Raw genomic sequence first — 21,148 nt, 5'->3', positions numbered from 1 at the left:
GTTAGATTGTGGACATTATAAAGCAAGCTCTTCGGCAAGAATCCAGTATTTCAAACCAGTATCTGTAGTCTTACTTCCCCTAGTCTTGTATGAGAAAGTGAAAGAGGTCTTTTCATTTTTAACAAAGAAAATAGTAGAGGATATTACTTTTGAAAATTCATGGCTGCATATGCTACTAATATTCATAATGAACTCAATGGCTCAATTAAAAATAATTCCTGTGTCATGTTCAAAACAAAGCAACACTAGAATTACAATAGAATAGAATAGAATAGAACAGAATAGAATAGAATAGAATAGAGTAGAATAGAATAAACCAGGTTGGAAAAGACCATTGAGATCATCGTCCGACCTATCACCCAACACCATCTAATCAACTAAACCACGACACCAAGCAACCCATCTAGTCTCTTCCCAAACACCTCCAGTGATGGTGACTCCACCACCTCCCTGGGCAGCACATTCCAATGGCCATTCACTCTTTCTGGGAACACTTTCTTCCTAACATCCAGCCTGAACCTCCCCTGTTGCAGCTTGAGACTGTGTCCTCTTGTTTTGGGGCTGGTTGCCTGGGAGAAGAGACCAACCCCCACCTGGTTACAACCTCCCTTCAGGTAGTTGTAGACAGCATTAAGGTCTCCCCTGAGCCTCCTCTCCTCCAGGCTAAGCAACCCCAGCTCCTTCAGCCTCTCCTCATAGGGCTGGCATATAAATGCAGCCACAGAAAAAGAGGTGAAATGCCTTTTCACAAGATCTTTTCTCAAAGTGATGTATTTCTTGATTACTACTTTATACCTGAAATTCTGAAGTCAAAGATAGTTTGAGGCAGAGAGAAAGCAAACATCTGAAGTTTCAAGATAATTTAAAAGATAATTACTGCTCCTTACTTAGGTTTTAAAGCACACCACAGAACAGCAAATAAATGAAAAGCAGGTACTTTTCCCCAAGAATTTCTTTTACTGCACATTTTGTTTAAAAAAAAAAAAAAAAAGAGATAGAGAAAAGAAAAAAAAAAAAAAACAAAACAGAAGAAGAAAATAAAGGAAAAAATATTCTCATTACAGGGATGTAATTTTCTAAAATTCCAAGTAGGAAACATGACAAACACAAGATCAAGTACACAGTCATGTCACAATCAATCTCTGCATCTTTAAAAAAGTATACATAGAGGGTTTTTTTCATATGATAATTTCTCTGTTTCTTGCACCTTTTTCCCCACCCAGGTCTTTTACAAATCACAGTAACAATGTGCAATCTCAGAACTGTTCCCAGCAGCTGATCATTGGGAGCCAACAAATAAATAAACAAATGACATTACATTTGCAATAGTCTCCAGAATGCTGGAAATGAGAGTGAGGTTGTTAAGGACAATGAAGCCAGATGGATGGGTCACATGCATTTCCACAATCATGGCAATGTTCCCCCAAAACTAATTTGAGAACAGTTTACAAGCTCTGAAGAGCGCCTGTCCTAGTGAGCAAATGCCTTGGTGAGTCTGAAACAGGGAGTAAGACTACCCTGAGGGACTGGAGAGGGACTGTCTGCAATGCAGGGAACACATGGGAGAACCCTTGCTCTGAAACGTTCAAATTTATCTGGGCTTCTGGGGCTAACAGGAACACATTCAATCGCCTGAAATACACAGAAACTCAAATTTCCTGTGATGCTACTGAGCCAGGAAAGCCACCTCATGGTGATTGTACAAAGAACTTTTGTCACAGTAGGGTGAAAATCTGTTTCCTTTGCCAGTTAAATGGAGTGACAAAGTGAACTTTGCCAGAAGCCATTGGTATTCATAATGTGGAGAGGTCACAGAAGCTACTTTTCGTTTCCCTTTCTTTACCCTTTAATAGGAGATCTGAATTACTGTTTTCCCATATTAGATAGCAGCACCCCCACAGATATCAATGGCTACTGCAGTCTTCCTTGAGCGTTGGCAAGCAGAGACTATGAAGAAGATGGCAGAAAGAGCATGTTTTGTTTTGTTTTAATTTATTAGCCCCTAGATTTAATTTTTCCTAGGACATAAAGGGTTGGTATTGGAGGTGGGTTATATAGTACATCAGAAATTTGACCTTTGCACATATTCTGCTTTTCATCTAGGGCATTTTGTGAGACTGAAAACAAAACTAAAGTAATGCATGGAAACATACTTTCTGCTGTGAGGAAAAAAAGCCACAACAATTCAAAGGCAGTAACAAGGCAAAACAGAACAGAAATAATTAAATCCCAACCAAAAGCCTATTCAATGACTAATATTGGTTTCCCAGATGTAACAGGTAACACTGTGAGATTACACTGAACAACTTGCTCTGATCTGTCCCTATGGATGTCCTGCCTGCACTTTTGAGACAATCACTTGCAGTGACATATATCCTAACACCAGTCTTACATCCACAGAAGCGTATTTCTGTGGTAAGAGGTGCCCTTTAATAAACAAAACAAAACAAACCCTGTAAAATTAAATTTGTGCTGTTAAATCTCTTTTCATCCTCACTGTTCAATCTTGTGTGGTGATTCTCCAGGAGTCTGAGTAACTTTTGGAAAGTGCTGCTAAATACAGACAACAAATTCCTTGAAACACTCACACATGGTTTAGTTGTGGCCAGACAAATATGGTGTCATATGTGCCTATTAGCATTTCATTACCTTCTTTTTCTTTCAGCATCCCTGTTAATTATTTGTTTGCTTATCTTTTAGGCCAGTGAAACTGAAAACATTTCTTCTCCTCTCTTTCCAAATGCATGGCCCTGCAGCAAACCATGCTTTATAACACATCGGGGAGATGAGGAGCGGGGAGACACTGTTATTTACACTGTGCTTTCCATTACCCACTCTGAGCTCCCAAAAGTCCCTTTTGCCCCTGTTAGGTCATTGTCATCGTACTGCAAAAGCATGCCATTCACTGAGAGGCTCCTCTTTGTCCAAATGTTTGTAATCTTTTTTGGGTAAGTGCAACACTGTGATGTGGCGAAGTCTCCCATGTCAAAAGAATGGCTACGTTTAGTTTTGCCCTCCAGAGGCAACGTGAGTAGGCTGCGAAACTTAGACTCCGTCTGGCCCAGCAGTGGCTCTTTGTCCGAGTGTCGGGCCACCGTGGAAGTTCTGGAGTCTGTCATCTCCTCCTTTTTCTGACATTTCAGTTCCAGAGAGGCAAAAGCTCCCATTAGCCGGTCAATATTGTGTTTTGACCTGGAAGGAGGCCTCCACTTACTGGACAATGTGCCCTGTTCACTCTGGAGGCTGTAGCCATCACAGTCACGGCTGTTTGCAGAGCTGGAGGAAGAGGAGATGCTGCTCCGTGCTGACTGACAGTTAAACTCCATAAGTTCATTTCTCACCACCACTTTGGGATTGACCTGGGGCAAGACTCCATTCTGAACTGGTTGTGCTCCATTTGTCTGTGAGTAGACATTGCTGACGTTAGACATCTTCCCCTGGGAATTGTTGCACACCTTATAGCGAACCATGAGTATTACGATGAATACCAACAGAGTTGCCACAATGATGCCTCCAATGATCAGAATCATGGTCCCACCCAGGAACTGACTGTGCATCGACTGGCACTGAGGGTAGTCTTCTTTGGTGAAGAACTGGGCACATCCCACAATATTGGTGGCAGTAAGGGTTGTAGCCGTGTCATCCCACATTGCCAGGACACAGAGGTCATAGCCCGTTCCAGAAACAAGATTGTTTACAACAAAGGCTTTGTTTGTAGCTGGAATCATCCTTTAAATAAAATAAAATAAAATAAAATAAAATAAAAAAAAAAAAAAAAAGAGAGAGAGAAAGATTAGTTGCTTTTCACACTAAAAGAGTAGAGGGCAAAACAGCTATAAGAAGCATGTGGTGGTTACTGTTTTGGGTACTGGTAAAGAGAAGTCAGATCCATAAAATTCAAACAAGCATTCAACCTTCCTGGTGTCTGTAGGTCCAACATACAGTAATACACAAGTTTGAGGTCTATCTCTCAAATGTGCAGTGAAGGGAATAAAAAAAAGCAGATCAAATTAGTATGATTTTATTCCTCCTCAATTGCATCTCTTATAATCTTAAATATATTCTAACTTCAACAACTAACTCTGAATAAAAATATGTAACTATGAAAGATAGTTCTTTCTGAGTGTGCAGATAAATGTTGTACTTGCTGTGTCTGAACCTGGCGGTTGTCACATTGCTTCACTGGTGTCTGAACATTTACTGCCTAATATCAGCAGGTTGCTTACTTTGTGAAGACAAGAGGCTACATTTAATTTTCTTATTCTTTGAAAATGGAAGGAAGGCAATGAATTCTCTCCCTTTCTCTACTCTCCCACCAGCTTGCTCCATCCTCCTACCCACCACTGTGGAAAATATCTCTTGGAAATGCATCCAGAAATTTCTCCCTGCAACCACCTTCTGTGTGAATGAAAAAGAAATAGTGGCATTGGCAGTATTGGTTGTGGAAGTTTGAGGAGAAGAAGGAAGATTAAAGGGTGGAAAGAAGAAAGTTTCTTCAAAGTAAAAAATTCAACTGAAATAGAAATCCATTTTAAAAACAAAAATAGCTAGGCCCAAGCTATGGCCCAAGTTTGGTCATTTACGGATATTATTCTTTGCTGCCACAAAACTTAAGCAGTCATTTGAGCTTATGCAGTATTAGAGCATCACTATCATTCAAAGGTTTCAGATGGGAATGAGCATGGGTACCCCCTCTTCAAACAGAATAAAATTCTATTCTATTCTATTCTATTCTATTCTATTCTATTCTATTCTATTCTATTCTATTCTATTCTATTCTATTCTATTCTAAACATGGGTATCCCCACTTCAAACGGGTGAAAATTGTAGCACATTAATGGAATATAATGCAGAATCCCATATTTGGTGCCTTGTGGGTAGCCAAGAATAAAACCAAAGAGACACCATTGCATGTTTCTATATTTATACATAACAGACATGAGTGAAGGGGGAGGGGAAAAAGAAGCTGAAAACAAACCCCAGCCAGTTCTGACTTAATTCTCCAGATCTTTAGCACCAAAAACAAGGGAGTCCTGCAGCCAATTACACCACACAGCTAAACTTGTGACACTATAACCAGGACAGTGAGGCCTGGATAGAGCAAAAAGGCACATTCCTTGTGGGAATGCCAGGCTTTCTTAGCCTCAAATCACTGCTAGCATAAATTGCAGCTCTTGCAGAGGCCTTTCTGTGCAGTGGGAGGGAACAGGCCTGCACAGACAAGCGGCAGCATCAAGTCACTGCAGAGAGAAGTTTCTGATCATCTTTGTATTTATGCATTTGCACCACTTACACAACCCTTCAGTCTGGCCACAGGCAAGGATGTGGCTCCTTTTTAAAATGTGAACAAGCACATGGAAATGCTCTGTAAGGGAAAAAAATAACAGTGAGAGACATTTGCAGTATAAGCATCACCTGGCAGGTTTAGACAATATCCTATATGAGATTCTTGGAACATTTATTAGCCTAATGGAGATGTTCTGCAAAGACAGAGATGAGCTATTCAGAATGATCCAAGAAATCATAAAGGAGCCCTTGTGTAAAACTCCAGGTACAGTTGCTAAAATGTTTTCTAACTGTTGAAATTATTGGCCTCAAGTTATTTCTAATTGCTCTCCTCTCTTTGTAGTTCTGAGAACAACACATCACTGGCCACAGCAGTTGAAGCAATAACTGCATTCTGTTGAATGTCATATTTGCACACCAAGGATGATATGTGGAATTAAGGAATGCAATTGATTTCCAAACTCTTTAACAGTTTCACCAATTGCTTCTTATTGCCTTCTGTATCACCTAGTCCTATACTCCACTTTCCACCATCGCTCTCAGGTATGTGCTTAAAAAGTTCTGCAACTTGTGTCAACTATTTCACTATGCAGCCTCATTACAAACAAGTAGCACTGTTAGCAGAAAGAATTGTCAACTCTACAAACTGAGTCTTGGACTTGGTTCATAACTCTAGAAAAACAGATCTGTGGCAGCATCTGCTAGAATGGTTCCTCTTGCTTTGCACAGATGAAATATAGAGAGACCCTCTATAAGCTCTCCAAGTGAAAAGCAAACAACTGTCTTTACATAGTATATGTCTTTGAGACATATCTGATGTGTACAGTCTTTTAGCCTAACACACTATGCCAAGAGTGAACATTGATAGCTTAAATAATTCACAAGTTATTTTCTTCAAATATGATTACACACAAACTTCTAAGGAAATGTAACTTCCTGGAATATTTCAAGTACTGGCAGGGAATGATAGTGCTCCAAAATGTAAAGCCAGTCCACTTTAAAATGTACAGCAGTGAGGCCATAACTGGTGCTAAACCTTGGCCAGGTTAACTGCATTGAAACTTGCCATAAAATCTCATCTTAGACTTTCAGAGAAGCTGAATAATTTCTAAATTCAATCAGTCCTGCAAACTACAACTGTGATAATGTTGAGACTAATAATAGCTTTATAAAAGATCACAGTTGCAATCCCAATTATGGGGGAAAAATCAAGCCTCAATATACATCTAAAATGAAAAAAACCAAAAGTTCTTGTATAATATTTAATTTAATGTGATTATTGAAAAGCAGCTGAGCATAGGATTAAGCACCAAGTTCAAGGGTGCTAGGAGTTAAGTAATTAATCTGAGACTCAGTTTTCTGGCTTGCAAGGAAGATGATCTTGTTTTCACAAAGAGTATTTTATGGTTCCACCATATTTTAGCCCACCATCTCTAGACATACTGCCAGACAAATATGATGGATGACATCTCCTAATGTTCCCTAGACATAAAATAGATGTAGACACATTTTCAGTCTTAAGATACTGATAACTCTGACCATCCCCTACGCAGGTGGCTGCAAGATGCTATTTCAGTCTTTGCATTGCTGCTGAACAGGTGAGGCCTTTTCATGGCTGTGTTACCACCATTAATCATGGAACACTGTTCCCTGCCATTGAGTTTTGATAACTAGGAGCTGCCACAAAACTAAAAGGGGTCATTAAAACTGTGTCTAGGTAGAGATCCTGCAACGCTTTTTTCCAGACAATTTATCAACTAAATACAGAAAATTGGTTTCAGGTAGCAAGAGTTTATAGCCTAGTAGAATAGAATAGAATAGAATAGAATATAATAGAATAGAATAGAATAGAATAGAATAGAATAGAATAGAATAGAATAGAATAGAATAGAATAGAATAGAATAGAATAGAATTAACCAGGTTGGAAGAGACCTTGGAGATCATCAAGTCCAACCTATCATCCAACACCATCTAATGAACTAAACCATGGTACCAAGCACCCCAGCTGGGATTGTTTAGCCTGGAGAAGAGGAAGCTCAGGGGAGACCTTATTGCTGTCTACAACTATCAGAAGGGTGGTTGTGGCCAGGAGGGAGTTGGTCTCTTCTCGCAGGTCACCAGCACCAGAATGTGAGGACACAGTATCAAGCTCAAGCTGCATGAGGGGAAGTTTAGGCTTGAGGTGAGGAGAAAGATCTTCACAGAGAGAGTTGTTTGCCATTGGAATGTGGTGCCCAGGGAGGTGCTGGAGTCACCGTCCCTGAAGGTGTTCAAGAGGGGACTGGTCATGGCACATGGTGCCACGGTTTAGTAGTCATGAGGTGTTGGGTGACAGGTTGGACTTGATAATCTTTGATGTCTTTTCTATAATTCTAAGAGTCTTTTTTTTTTTTTTTTTTTCAAAAAAGGAGGGATTGTGCTAGTACCCTTCTTTGAAGTCTACCTTATTTCCTAACACCACCACTAAAAAGTCCTTGCTATGTCCTTGTAAAGACAACATAAAGAAAGCAAGCAATTTTGTAATTGCTCACTTCAGTGTGTGGTGTTATTAAGAAAATTGGAAAATTAATTGCTTTGAAATGCAGGAGAAAAAAGTTTGCTGCAGATCTCACTCTTAATCCCAGATGCAAGTGGTGAACTGTGCTGAGAATTTAGGAGACCTGAGTTTTATTCCCCACTTTATCAGTTATGTTGGTATCAGGCTCTGCTTTATCAGCAACTCTCAGTTCTCGAGAAATCATTTTGCTGTGCTGTAAGACTTCTCATTTATAAAACAGGGATAATGCCAGCAATCTCTTTTCAAAACAGCACTGTAGTGTATGGAAGAAAATTAGTAGATATTATGATTACACTGCAATATACAAATGGGTTCTTTTTTTCTTTGTAGCACAGGGGATTATCCAAAGTGAACTGCTGGTTAATACTGTGGTTATGCACAACCACCAAATTAGAGAAAAGACACATTAGGCTAATTGGCTAGGCAATTCTCTTCCTTTTCTCTGTAGCAAAAGGAGTGTGATAGCATTTAGTTTTAGCCTGGAACTGCTTTAATCAGAACTTGTCAGGGAGCTGTCAAGACAATTCATTTGGGATAGTACTTGTCACTCCCAAAACTTAGTTGACCTGCTAGACTTAGTTTGGCTTTCTCATGGTTCTTTTTTGTACTATCCAGGGGTACATACTATGTATTTTGAGGTATGATTTCTTCTTTTGACATGAATGCCACAAGTTTAAAATGGAAAGTCATGGTTATTTATTAAATACTTGTGCCTGAAGAAAAAAGTCCTAATTGCTTGGGTGTGAATTTTCAGTGCATAAGAATTTTCAGTGCATAAGATCAATTCATGGCTCAGGGGCTGGTGCCATCGACAGGGCTTTGGGTTCCACAATCATGGATTGGTTTTCAAGGCACCTGAGCTGAAAACAACTCATGGGACACACTTGTCCCAGAGTGGGATAAGAATCCTGGGGCAGGAATTGGCAGGGCTCATTGATAGGGCTTTAAACTAGATTTGAAGGGGGAAGGGGTTAATAGTCTCCTGCTGGCTGGTGACAAACAGAGGGGCAGCTCACCAGCAGTAGAGAGAAGGAGAGCTGGTAAGGGCTCTCAACTTGCTACCCTGAGGCAAGCCACGAATGATCCACCAGGACATTCTGTGGAAACCGAGGGGATTTGGCACAAGAGGAGGACAGGGCCAGCCCAGCTGAAGTGCTTCTATGCGAATGCGCGCAGCTTGGGCAACAAACAGGATGAGTTAAGGGCCACTGTGCTGCTGGGATGCCACGACATAGTGGCTGTTACTGAAACTTGGTGGGATGAATCCCATGACTGGGATGTAGGCATAGATGGGTATAAACTCTTTAGGAAGGATAGGCAGGGAAGGAGAGGAGGAGGTGTTGCCCTCTATGTCAATAGCCAGTTGGAATCAGTGGAGCTCCAACTGGGGAGGGATGATAAGCTAGTTGAGAGTGTATGGGTCAAAATTAAAGGCAGGACAGGGGAAGAAGATATTACTGTGGGGGTCTCCTACAGGCCACCTGACCAGCAGATCCAAGCAGATGAGGCCCTCCATAGGCAAATAGAAGCAGCTTCCAGGTCACAAGCCCTGGTCCTCATGGGTGATTTCAACCACCCGGACATCTGCTGGAGGGACAACACAGCAAGGCACCAGCAATCCAGGATGTTCCTGGACTGCATAGAAGACAACTTCCTCCTCCAAATGGTGGAGGAACCAACAAGAAATGGTGCTATGCTGGACCTTGTTCTCACCAACAGGGAAGGGCTGGTAAGCAATGTGAGGCTCATAGACGGCCTTGGCTGCAGTGACCATGAAGCAGTTGAATTTAACATCCTCAGGGCAATCAGGAGGAAGTATTCCAAGCTCACGACCCTAGACTTTAGGCATGCAGATTTTGATCGCTTCAGGGATCTGCTAGCCAAAGTGTCGTGGGACAAAGCCCTGGAGGGAAGAGGGACCCAGGACAGCTGGTCAGTATTCAAGGACCACCTCCTCTGTGTCCAGGAGCTCTGTGTACCAACAAAGAGAAAAGCAGGGAAGAATGCTAGGAGGCCTGCCTGGATGGGCAAGGAGCTACTGGACACACTATTACTTAAAAGGAAACTCTACAGGAAGTGGAGGGAAGGACAGGTAGAACAGGGGGAATACAAGGAAGCTGCCCGAGCAGCAAGAGTCCTGGTTAGGAAAGCCAAAGCAGAGTTTGAGTTGAATCTAGCCAGGGAGATTAAAGGGAATACTAAGAACTTTTACAGGTATATTAATGGGAAGAAGAAGACTAGGGAAGGTGTGGGCCCCCTCAGAAAGGAAAATGGTGACATGGTCACATGTGATGAGGAAAAGGCTGAGGTACTTAACTTCTTTACCTCAGTCTTCACTGCAAGGGCCTCTAGCCACACTCCTGATGTTATGGAAGTCAAAGCCAGGGACGGGGAGGAAGAACTGCCCATTGTAAGTGCAGATCAGGTTCGTGATCACCTGAAGAACCTGAAAGTGTTCAAGTCCATGGGACCCGACGGGTTACACCCACGGGTACTGAGAGAACTGGCAGATGAGGTTGCTAAACCCCTCTCTATTATATTTCAAAAGTCCTGGCAGTCTGGTGAAGTCCCCACAGACTGGAAAAGGGGAAACATTGCCCCCATCTTCAAAAAGCGCAAGAAGGAGGAACCAGGGAACTACAGGCCAGTCAGTCTCACCTCTGTGCCTGGAAAGATCATGGAACAGATCCTCCTGGAGTCACTGCTCGCTCAAAAGAATAGTGAAGAGGTGATTGGGAACAGTCAGCATGGCTTTGCCAAGGGCAAATCCTGCCTGACCAACCTGGTGGCCTTCTATGAGCAGGTGACAAAATTAATAGATGAGGGGCGAGCAACTGATGTCGTTTACCTGGACCTGAGCAGAGGCTTTGACACTGTCCCACACCACATCCTGGTCTCCAAACTGGTGACACATGGGTTTGATGGGTGGACCACTAGATGGATAAGGAACTGGCTTGATGGTCGCACCCAAAGAGTGGCTGTCAATGGCTCCATGTCCCAGTGGAGGCCAGTGACAAGTGGAGTCCCTCAGGGATCAGTCCTGGGACCTGTCTTATTCAACATCTTTGTGGGGGACATGGACAGTGGCATTGAGTGCACCCTCAGCAAGTTTGCTGATGACACCAAGCTGTGTGGTGCAGCAGACACGCTGGAGGGAAGGGAGGCCATCCAGAGGGACCTTGACAGGCTGGAGAGGTGGGCACAGGCCAACCTCATGAAGTTCAATAAGAGCAAGTGCAGGGTCCTGCATCTGGGTCGAGGCAATCCCAGGCACAAATACAGGCTGGGCAGTGACTGGCTGGAAAGTAGCCCTGAGGAGAGAGACTTGGGGGTGCTGGTGGACGAGAAGCTCAACATGAGCTCTCAATGTGCACTTGCAGCCCGCAAAGCCAATCAGATCCTGGGCTGCATCAGGAGAAGTGTGGCTAGCAGGTCGAGGGAGGTGATCCTCCCCCTCTACTCAGCCCTGGTGAGACCCCACCTGGAGTACTGTGTCCAGTTCTGGAGCCCCTATTACAAGAGGGATGTGGAGGTGCTGGAACGTGTCCAGAGAAGGGCCACGAGGATGATCAGAGGGCTGGAGCACCTCTCCTATGAGGACAGACTGAAGGAGTTGGGGCTGTACAGTCTGCAGAAGAGAAGGCTCCGAGGAGACCTAATTGTCGCCTTCCAGTATCTGAAGGGGGCCTACAGGAAGGCAGGGGAAGGACTTCTCAGGATATCAGGTGGTGATAGGACTAGGGGGAATGGAATGAAGCTGGAGGTGGGGAGATTCAGGCTGGATGTGAGGAGGAGGTTCTTCACCATGAGAGTGGTGAAACCCTGGAATGGGTTGTCCAGGGAGGTGGTCGAGGCCCCGTCCCTGGGGGTGTTTAAGAGCAGGCTGGATGAGGCTCTGTCCAGCCTGATCTAGTGTGGGGTGTCCCTGCCCATGGCAGGGGGGTTGGAACTAGATGATCCTTGTGGTCCCTTCCAACCCTGAATGAAACTGTGAAACTATGAAACTATGAAACTAAGATGTTCAATCCAAAGTCTTCCTGTAAGATTCTATGTCTACATATCACAGAATCATAGAATCAATAAGTTTGCAAAAGACCTCAAAGATCATCAAGTCCAACCTGTCACCCAACACCTCATGACTACTAGACCAAGGCACCCAGTGCCACATCCAATCCCCTCTTGAGCACCTCCAGGGACAGTGACTCCACCACCTCCCTGGGCAGCACATTCTAATGACCAACAACTCTCTCTGTGAAGAACTTGATCCTCACCTCAAGCCTAAACTTCCCCTGGTGGAGCTGGAGACAGTATCCTCTTGTTCTGATGCTTGTTGCCTGGGAGAAGAGACCAACCTCCTCCTGGCCACAACCACCCTTCAGGTAGTTGTAGATGGCAATAAGGTCTCCCCTGAAACTCCTCTTCTCCAGGCTAAACAATCCCAGCTCCCTCAGCCTCTTCTCACAGGGCTTGTGCTCCAAACCCCTCCCCAGTTTTGTTGCCCTTCTCTGGACACGTTCCAGCAGCTCAACATCTTTCCTGAACTGAGGGGCCCAGAACTTGACACAGAACTCAAGGTGTGGCCTAACCAGTGCTGAGTACAGGAGCACAATGACTTCCCTGCTCCTGCTGGCTACATTGTTCCTGATGCAGGCCAGGATGCCATTGGCCTTCTTGGCCACCTGGGCACACTGCTGGCTCATGTTCAGCCAGCTGTCAATCATGTCTCAGGGCTGGTAAATTCTCTTTTCTTTCTTAGTGACTTCAAAAAGCTGTATATCAAAAACAGCCCTTGGAATATTAACTCCTGAAGCACACTGAAAAATGTGTCCAAGGAACTGTACTGAGCATTGGTAGTATAGATGATGGAGTTCAGGGGCATGAGAATATTTCTGAGCTCTCCATTTCCCAGCACAGCTGCAGCCTATGAAACAACACCTGAACAGAAGGGCTAAACACTGGCACTCTGCACTATAGTTTGTAACAAAGAGAGGAAATGGGATGTCAGAGTGAAATAATGTATACCAGTTAGCTAGCACACTAACTTTCCTATAGAGTAATGCTTAATGTGAAAATATTGATCTCACAGTGCATTCCTGTTCATGATCTTCCCCTCACACAATGCTGAATTCACATAACTGCAAAATACTACACTGATTGCTCTCAGAACTAGAAATCAAACCATTAAAGGTAAACATGGAAGTCTGAAAAATTTTTATTGTTCAGTGAAAATATCAAGACAAAAATGTTAACTTGTTTTACTAATAGGTTTCCTATTTTAAAAAATATTTGAATTGTTTCCGTTTCAGTGTAAGCTCAGAAAAAAAAATATTATTGCAGCTAATATTCCTTTAAAGCATTACAGAAGGATGTGATAGAGTCCTACATTTCAGGTGAAGAGTCCACCTTCAGTCACGGAGGGATTAAAAAAGGATGGCAAAGAAAGGGGAGAGGGAAAGCATCAATGGTAATAGAGTGGAAAAAGACTGGCTAAAGAGCATGTAAAAAGTGGACAACCAGAGGACTGGAATTCATTGCCTGAAGAAGGGAAGTTATTGTGCCCCTGTACTCAGCACTGGTTAGGCCACACCTTGAGTCCTGCGTCCAGTTGTGGCTCCCTTTATTTAAGAAGGACATTGAGACTCTTGAACGTGTCCAGAGAAGGGCAGAAAAACAGGTGAGGGGTTTTGGAGCACAAGCCCTAGGAGGAGAGGCTGAGGGAGCTGGGGTTGCTTAGCCTGGAGAGGAGGAGGCTCAGGGGACACCTTCTTGCTCTCTACAACTGCCTGAAAGGCGGTTGTAGCCAGGAGGGGATTGTCTCTTCTCCCAGGCAACAAGCACCAGAACAAGAGGACACAGTCTCAAGCTGTGCCAGGGGAGGTTTAGGCTGGATGTTAGGAAGAAGTTCTTCATAGAAAGAGTGATTGGCCATTGGAATGTGCTGCCCAGAGAGATCGTGGAGTCACTGTCACTGGAGGTGTTTAAGAGGAGACTGGATGGGGTGCTTGGTGCCATGGTTTAGTTGATTAGATGGTGTAGGCTGACAGGTTGGACTTGGTGATCTTGGAGGTCTTTCCAATCTGGTTAATCTATTCTATTCTATTCTATTCTATTCTATTCTATTCTATTCTATTCTATTCTACTCTACTCTACTCTACTCTACTCTATTCATTTTCATTATGACCTTTTCATGTGTTTATTATGATCACAGAAGCAATCCTTTTTTTCAGCCTTTCTGAAAAAGCCTTTTCCTTCACAGAAGGAGTTGTTGGCCATTGGAATGTGCCGCCAACGGAGGTGGTGGAGCCTCCATCCCTGGAGGTGTTCAAGAGGGGATTGGATGTGGCACTCGGTGACATGGTTTAGTAGACATGAGGTGTTGGGTGACAGATTGGATTTGATGATCTCTGAGGTCTTTTCCAACCTTATTGATTCTATGATTCTATGAAGGGCCATATAAAGTACTTTTTAAAGCCTGATGGATGTAGCTCAATGGCACACAGATCTTGCCTCTTACCAGACAGAGGCAGTAGTGAAGTTTCATTGAGGGAAAAAAAGGTAAGTGGGAAAAAAAGGAAAATAAGTTTGAAGTGAGAGAGAATGCAAGAAGATAAGACAATAATGAGTATTGGTGGCTCTGACAGTGAGAGAGCAGCAGGAAATGATTGAAATTAAAACAGGTTCAAATTAGCAATTGGCAGGGCACTGTCAGGTGTGTGGCTACTACCAAAATGATGGAAGAAGACACTGAATGGGGACCAATGTTGCAAAACCATCTCAGTAAATGGCTCAGTACAGTCAAACATAGGTGAAGATCTTTCAGCAAAAACAAAACCATTAGAAAGGTGGCAAAGTATATTAAGGCAGTGGAAAGAGTTCAGATGGTGAACAGATAGTAAGAAAGCTGAAGAAATGGGAAAGAAAGGATCAGAAGAAGACTAGAAGGATCTAAATTTTTGCCCAGGGAGATGATGGAGTCATGATCACTGGAGGTGTTTAGGAAGAGACTGGATGGGGTGCTTGGTGCCATGGTTTAGTTGATTAGATGGTGTTGGGTGATAGATTGGACTCAATGATCTCAAAGGTCTTTTCCAACCTGGTTAATTCTATATTCTATATTCTATTCTATATTCTAAATGTAAATGACAGTGTCACATATTGTATTGCTGGGAAGAAAGAACAACTAACTGCCATATTTAAACTGCACACTTGGCATTCTTCTCTGCTGCCAACTTTTGTAATTTCCATGAAAGTTTTGTGGTGTATAATGGTATAATTTTTTGTTGTTGTTTTATCCTGAAAAGCCTCAATTTCTGAAGTAAAGGAATGAAAGTAGAATCTAGAATGTCATTAAAAATTAAGTTAGCTAACAATTGAGATTAATTTCTGACTCTTCAAATTTCAGAAACAACCCTTGAATATACTTCTTCAGGTCATCATGGAACCTCAGGGATCAAAAAATCAAATACACAGCACCAAGTATATTGCTGTGTGAAATCTCACAGATTTTTGACCCCTGACTCAAGACTTTTTTAATCTAAGAATCTGAGAAAGACAGAGATCTACTGTGACCCATGTCTTGAGAAAATGGCAGATAAATTTCTGGTGTCTGGAGTGGAAATATTAGAAATAGGATGTAACTCCTCTGTCAGTCATGTCAACATGGGGAAATGTCAGATAGTACCGGGAGGTAGCCAAACTTGTTCAGTAAACATGAACTCAACCCAGCATGAATTTCCTGCATTTTTTATTTTATTAGTTTTGGATGTTTTTGTGGCATACAATCATAATTTTGCCTTCAGATGGAAGGTTTATTATTAAACACAAATCCCTTCCTGCTTTTCTGAATCTTGTCTTCTCATCACTTATGCATCTGGCTGCCCTTCAGAGAATATGTCTTGTCAAATGAAACATAGAGTATGTATAATTTCATTATTATTTTCTAATTTGCTTGTGTTCTTTTCTGCTCATTTGGAAAATTGGGGGGGGGGAAGATGGGGGGGGGGCGGGGGTGGAATGTGATAGAGAGAAGACAAAGCCAAGACAATTGATATGGCTGTCTCAAGTTGATGAGCCAGGGAGATATTGATAATGAATAAATCCCCTCCGCTAAAGGGGAAAAGGAACAACAAAAAGCCAAAACAGAAATCAACCACAAAGAAAAACAACCAACCCAAACCAAAGCAAAACAGAAGCAAAACAATAACCCACAAAAAAAAAAAAAAAACAAAAAAAACACAAACTAAACCCAAACCCTAACAAACAAATAAAAACCTCCAAACATTAAACTACTAGCTCAGAGAATATCAATTTATGATGATATCAGATAGACTACTGAACATTGTCCCCTGAGGATACACTGAAGTCATTCAGCACATGAGAAAATAAATTGTAGCCTTCTAGGGGACATTACTGCACATAGCAGAAAGGGCAGTCATTCTGCTCTCCTCCTATTAACCATTTCTCTAAGAGGAAATACTAGTTTCTCTATCATTCCCAACCAGATTATTGTAAACAACAGGGAGCCATGGGCAGGCATTTGATGAGGAACTTCTGGATGAATGAAGACCGCCACAACCATCTCATAATATTCTGAATCAGTGAAGGTGCTCAGTTCTGTTGTTCAGGCACAAGCTACTGCAGTGGGACAATCTAGTTTTGGTTAATGTTGATATGACAACACAAAATCATTCTTTTAAGTTTCCTGTTCTATGCTGTCATTTCTATCATGTGGACGTGAAGCAGCAAGCATTTAGTGCCACGGTCATTGAATTCTATCTACAAAGGGAATGCAGAAATATCCTAGGAACATTTGGCAGCCTAAAAGATAAATCAATCTAGTCATACCCAAGCTATTCAGTTACACACAGAGTACCTTTCACCTCGTTATAGCTGAGCCATTAAGTCCTTCAGCAAAAAAAACCAACAAACATCCTTACACTAATTCAGTTACAACTAAACCATATTCAAGCTCATTGGCAGAGTCATTAAAAGCCCACATAGCCACAGTAATAAATTCACTCTGTATCATGTTATTATAGAGTTAGAAAGCGATCATAATTCACAGCAATGTTTCAAAAAGTCAGGCTGTAAATATGAGAAAAATACAAAACTATCTAAAGTCAGTTATTTGACTGACAGCTGCAGCAACATGTTACAACTATCCTAGTGTTAAAGACAGGAAGAGATAAAAGTTATTCATGAAATGTGTTCAAGTCATCAAGTGTGGGACCTGGGATACTCTTTTACCAGGCTTTTATACAAAAATGACCTGTATATTTGGCTAACTTGACACTCCTATTCTCTCTGACTCAAGTAATTTTGGACTCACAGAGTCACAGAATCACCAAGGTTGGAAGATCATCAAGTCCAACCTATCACCACAGACGTCATGACTAAACCATGGCACCAAGTGCCAAGTCCATCCCCTCTTGAACACCTCCAGGGATGGTGACTCCACCACCTCCCTGGGCAGCACATTCCAGTGGCTAACAACTCTCTCTGTGAGGAACTTTCTCCTCACACTGTTTCATTCAGCTGGACAGTTACAGAAGTAAAGGTCATCTTACCATACCAACAGAGGTTCCCAGAAAAGAAACAACATTAGAAGTTATGATCACATTTAGGAGCTCAGTGGAAATTAATTTGCAAAAGGGATTTTGCTATTTTCCTGGCAAAACACAGCTGTGAGATTCATCTATATACTATCCTTTCTTGAGAGTTACAAGTAGGGCTTTCCACTTATTTTGAGGCTGTAGAATCTGTACAAATTATAATGATAGAATCAAAGAGAACTGACTGGGATCCTATAGAGGTTAGCAGCTGCCCATCCTCTTTTTCTGTAAGAGCTCATGTGAGCTGAGGTGAAGAGGATCTTCAGTGACTCACTTCCATTTTCATTCATTGCTTACTACACAGAGCACTTATGCGAGGTTGCAAGTTATTTGTCCTGCAGAAACTCTGTGTCTTACCACACAAGCTAATTTTAATCTCTGAAAAGTTGTGCTGGAGTGACAGAGACTCCAGGCAATGCTTAAAGTTGTCTTTGCCCACATTTTGTAATTGACTGCTCAAACCAAACTCCAGCATGCTCTTTCAGGCTCTTCTGCCAAAAAATCTTTGTGCACTGGTGGAAGAAATGTGATGCCAGCTAAGAACTGACAGTACCATTCTGTCAGAGACAGTGGGACCAGGCTGTCACAGAAAACAGCTGGTTGGAAAAGACCTCAAAGATAATCATAGAATCATAGAATCAATAAGATCACCCAACACCTCATGACTACTAAACCATGGCACCAAGTGCCATGATCAGCCCCCTCTTGAATACCTACAGGGACAGGGACTCCACCACCTCCCTGGGCAGTACATTCCAATGGCTAACAACTCTCTCTGTGAAGAACTTTCTCCTCACCTCGAGCCTAAACTTCCCCTGGTGCACTTTGAGACTGCGTCCTCTTGTTCTGGTGCTGGTTGCCTGGGAGAATATAATCCAGTCCAATGCTCTACCGAGCACTGAAGAGTCAACACTAAGGCATGTCCCTAAGCACCACGTCCACACACTGCTTAGAATCATAGAATCACCTGGGTTGGAAGGAACCTCTAAAGGTCCAACATCCCTGCAGACAGGAGAAACATCCTCAACTGCATCAGGTCTCCCAGATCCTTCTCCAGAGTCATCTTGAATATCTCCAAGGAAGGGACTTCAACCACCTCTCTGCACAACCTGTTCCAATGTTCAGCCACCCTCATTGTAAAGAACTTGTCCTGACATCCAAACTACTCTAATTTCAAACCATTGCTCCTTGTCCTGTCACTGCAGGCCTTCATAAACAGTCTCTCTCCAGCCTTCTAGAAGGCCCCCTTCAGGTACTGAAATAAAAGCATCTGCTGTGTTTGTCAGTACTTGCAGTTTTAAATGTTACCTTCTGATCAGCAAAACTGCTGACAGGCAGTTGTTTTGACAAGTTCATGGACAGGGACAAGCTTTCTTTAACAAGTTACTTGTTTGGTATTGGAATAAGGTTTAGCAATATGGTATCAAATGATAAAAACCTATCCAAATGAAGATTGAACCACATGGAGCACTGTCTTCTTCATATTGTACAGTATGTCAGTTATGTTTAGAACAATGTTTCCATTCCAGTATTCATACCAAAGCTTTATGATAGCAAATATAAGTGTTACTTTTATGAATTCTATGAATCTGCTTCACTTCAATCTCTTCTTTTAAAAACACCTCCAGGGATGGTGACTCCACCAGTGCCCTGGGCAGACCATTCCAATGTTTGATAACCCTCTCTGTGAAGAAATATTTCCTAATATCCAACCTGAACACACACACACACACACACCGCAGTTTGACACCATTTCCTCTGGTCCTGTCACATAGAATAGAATAGAATAGAATAGAATAGAATAGAATAGAATAGAATAGAATAGAATAGAATAGAATAGAATAGAATAGAATTGAATTAACCAGGTTGGAAAAGACCTTCGAGATCATCAAGTCCAACCTACCACCCAGCACCATCTAATCAACTAAACCATGGCACCAAGCACTCCATCCAGTCTCTTCCTAAACACCTCCAGTGTTCTTCCTAACATCCATCCTAAACCTCCCCTGGCACACCTTGAGGTCTATGTCATCTTGTTCTGGTGCTGGCCATCCAGGAGAAGAGACCAACCCCCACATGCAACCTCCCTTCACGTAGTTGTAGACAGCAATAAGGTACCCTCTGAGACACTGAGGAGAAGGCAGCAGCCCTCTACTTGTTCTAACCTCCTTTCAGGTAGTTGTAGAGAGCAATGAGGTCTCCCCTCAGCCTCCTCCGACTGAACAACCCCAGTTCCTTCAGACACTCCTGGTGTCTGAAGACACCATGCACTCTGAGCCCTTCACAAGCTTTGTTGCCCTTCTCTGAACACTTTCCAGCACCTCAATATCCTTCTTGCAGTGAGGGGCCCAGAACTGAACACAGAACTCGTGGTGCCAGCTCACCAGAGTTGAGTAGAGAGGGATTATCACCTCCCTCTTCATTCTGTCCACCATGTTAATAATAAAAGTCAGGATGTCATTGTCTTGGCCATTTGGGCACACTGGTGACTCACATTTATTCAACTGCCAATCAATGCCCCCAGGTCCCTCTCCAAGTGGCAGCTTTCCAACCACACATTACCAAGTCTGTATCTTACTATGGGGTTGTTGCGACCCAGGTAGAGGACCTGGCACTTGGCCCTGTTGAAGTTCATACTGTTGGCCTTGGCCCATTGGTCTAAACTGTCCAGATCCCATTTTAAGGCTTCCCTACCCTCTAGCAGAGCAACACAGCCACCCAGCTTGGTGTCATCTGCAAACTTACTGAGTTGCTCTCAATCCCCCCATTCAGATCATGGATAAAGATAGTAAAGAGGACAGGCCTCAGTACTGAACCCTGGGGAACACCACTAGTGACTGGGCACCAGATAGGTATAAGTTCATTCACCACCACCCTTTGGGCCTTGCAATCCAGCCAGTCTTTAATCCAATGCAGAGTTCACCTATCCAAGCCTTGTGTCATGAGTTTCTGAAGGAGAATGCATGAGAAAGTGTCAAAGGCTTTACTGAAGTCCAGGTAGACAATGTTGACAACACTTCCCTCATCCACTAGGCAGGCTACCTTATTAGACTAGACTAGACTAGACTAGACTAGACTGCAATACAATACAATACAATACAATACAATAAACCAGGTTGGAAGAGACCTTTGAGATCATCAAGTCCAACCTATTATCCAACACCATCTAATCATCTAAACTATGGCACCAGGTGCCCCATCCAGTCTCTTTCTAAACACCTCCAGTGATGGTGACTCCACCACATCCCTGGGCAGCCCATTCCAGTGGCAAATATAACTCTTCCAAGCAAAAGAAAGAGTCCTATCAAGTGAATCACTACCCAGAGAAACTGTCTGTATGCTGAAATATCACCCTGTATAAGAAAGTGTTTCAACATCTGTTTAAGACAGAATTTATGTGTAATTTTAAAATTTAATCACATATGTGTAAGTGTTCCCCCACCTCAGTGGTTGAATGTGTATTACATAGCCTCAAGAGACTGGAAAGGGTTATTTACCAGAATCTTGAGAATCTCTCTCATCATAAAACTGAAAAAAAAAAAAAAAGAATTTAATTCCCAGTAGAAATGAACGAAGAACTGCATTCGCCAATTCTCAAAAAATTGAGCTAACAAAATATCACCTCACTAAAGATACAGCCAGAGTAAACCTGTATACTGAAAGAATATAGACATGATTTAGAAACAGAAAAAG

At 42.6% G+C, this 21,148-nt stretch overlaps 1 protein-coding gene across 1 annotated transcript in view; it reads right to left on the bottom strand.

Moving 5' to 3' along the window:
• Nucleotides 1-795: 795 nt before the first annotated feature.
• LRFN2 (leucine rich repeat and fibronectin type III domain containing 2) overlaps nt 796-21,148 on the bottom strand; it is a 51,843-nt gene continuing 31,490 nt past the window's right edge. The window contains exon 3 of the mRNA XM_068170309.1: nt 796-3,729. Coding sequence (XP_068026410.1) covers nt 2,811-3,729 — 919 coding nt within the window. The 3' untranslated portion in view covers nt 796-2,810. The remainder of the gene's footprint in view (nt 3,730-21,148) is intronic.

Source organism: Melanerpes formicivorus, unplaced genomic scaffold (assembly GCF_026170545.1).
Source record: "Melanerpes formicivorus ecotype bairdi unplaced genomic scaffold, bMelFor1.0.p_v2 SCAF_325, whole genome shotgun sequence".
Taxonomy (NCBI): Eukaryota; Metazoa; Chordata; class Aves; order Piciformes; family Picidae; genus Melanerpes; species Melanerpes formicivorus.
This window is presented reverse-complemented; position numbering and strand designations above follow the sequence as displayed.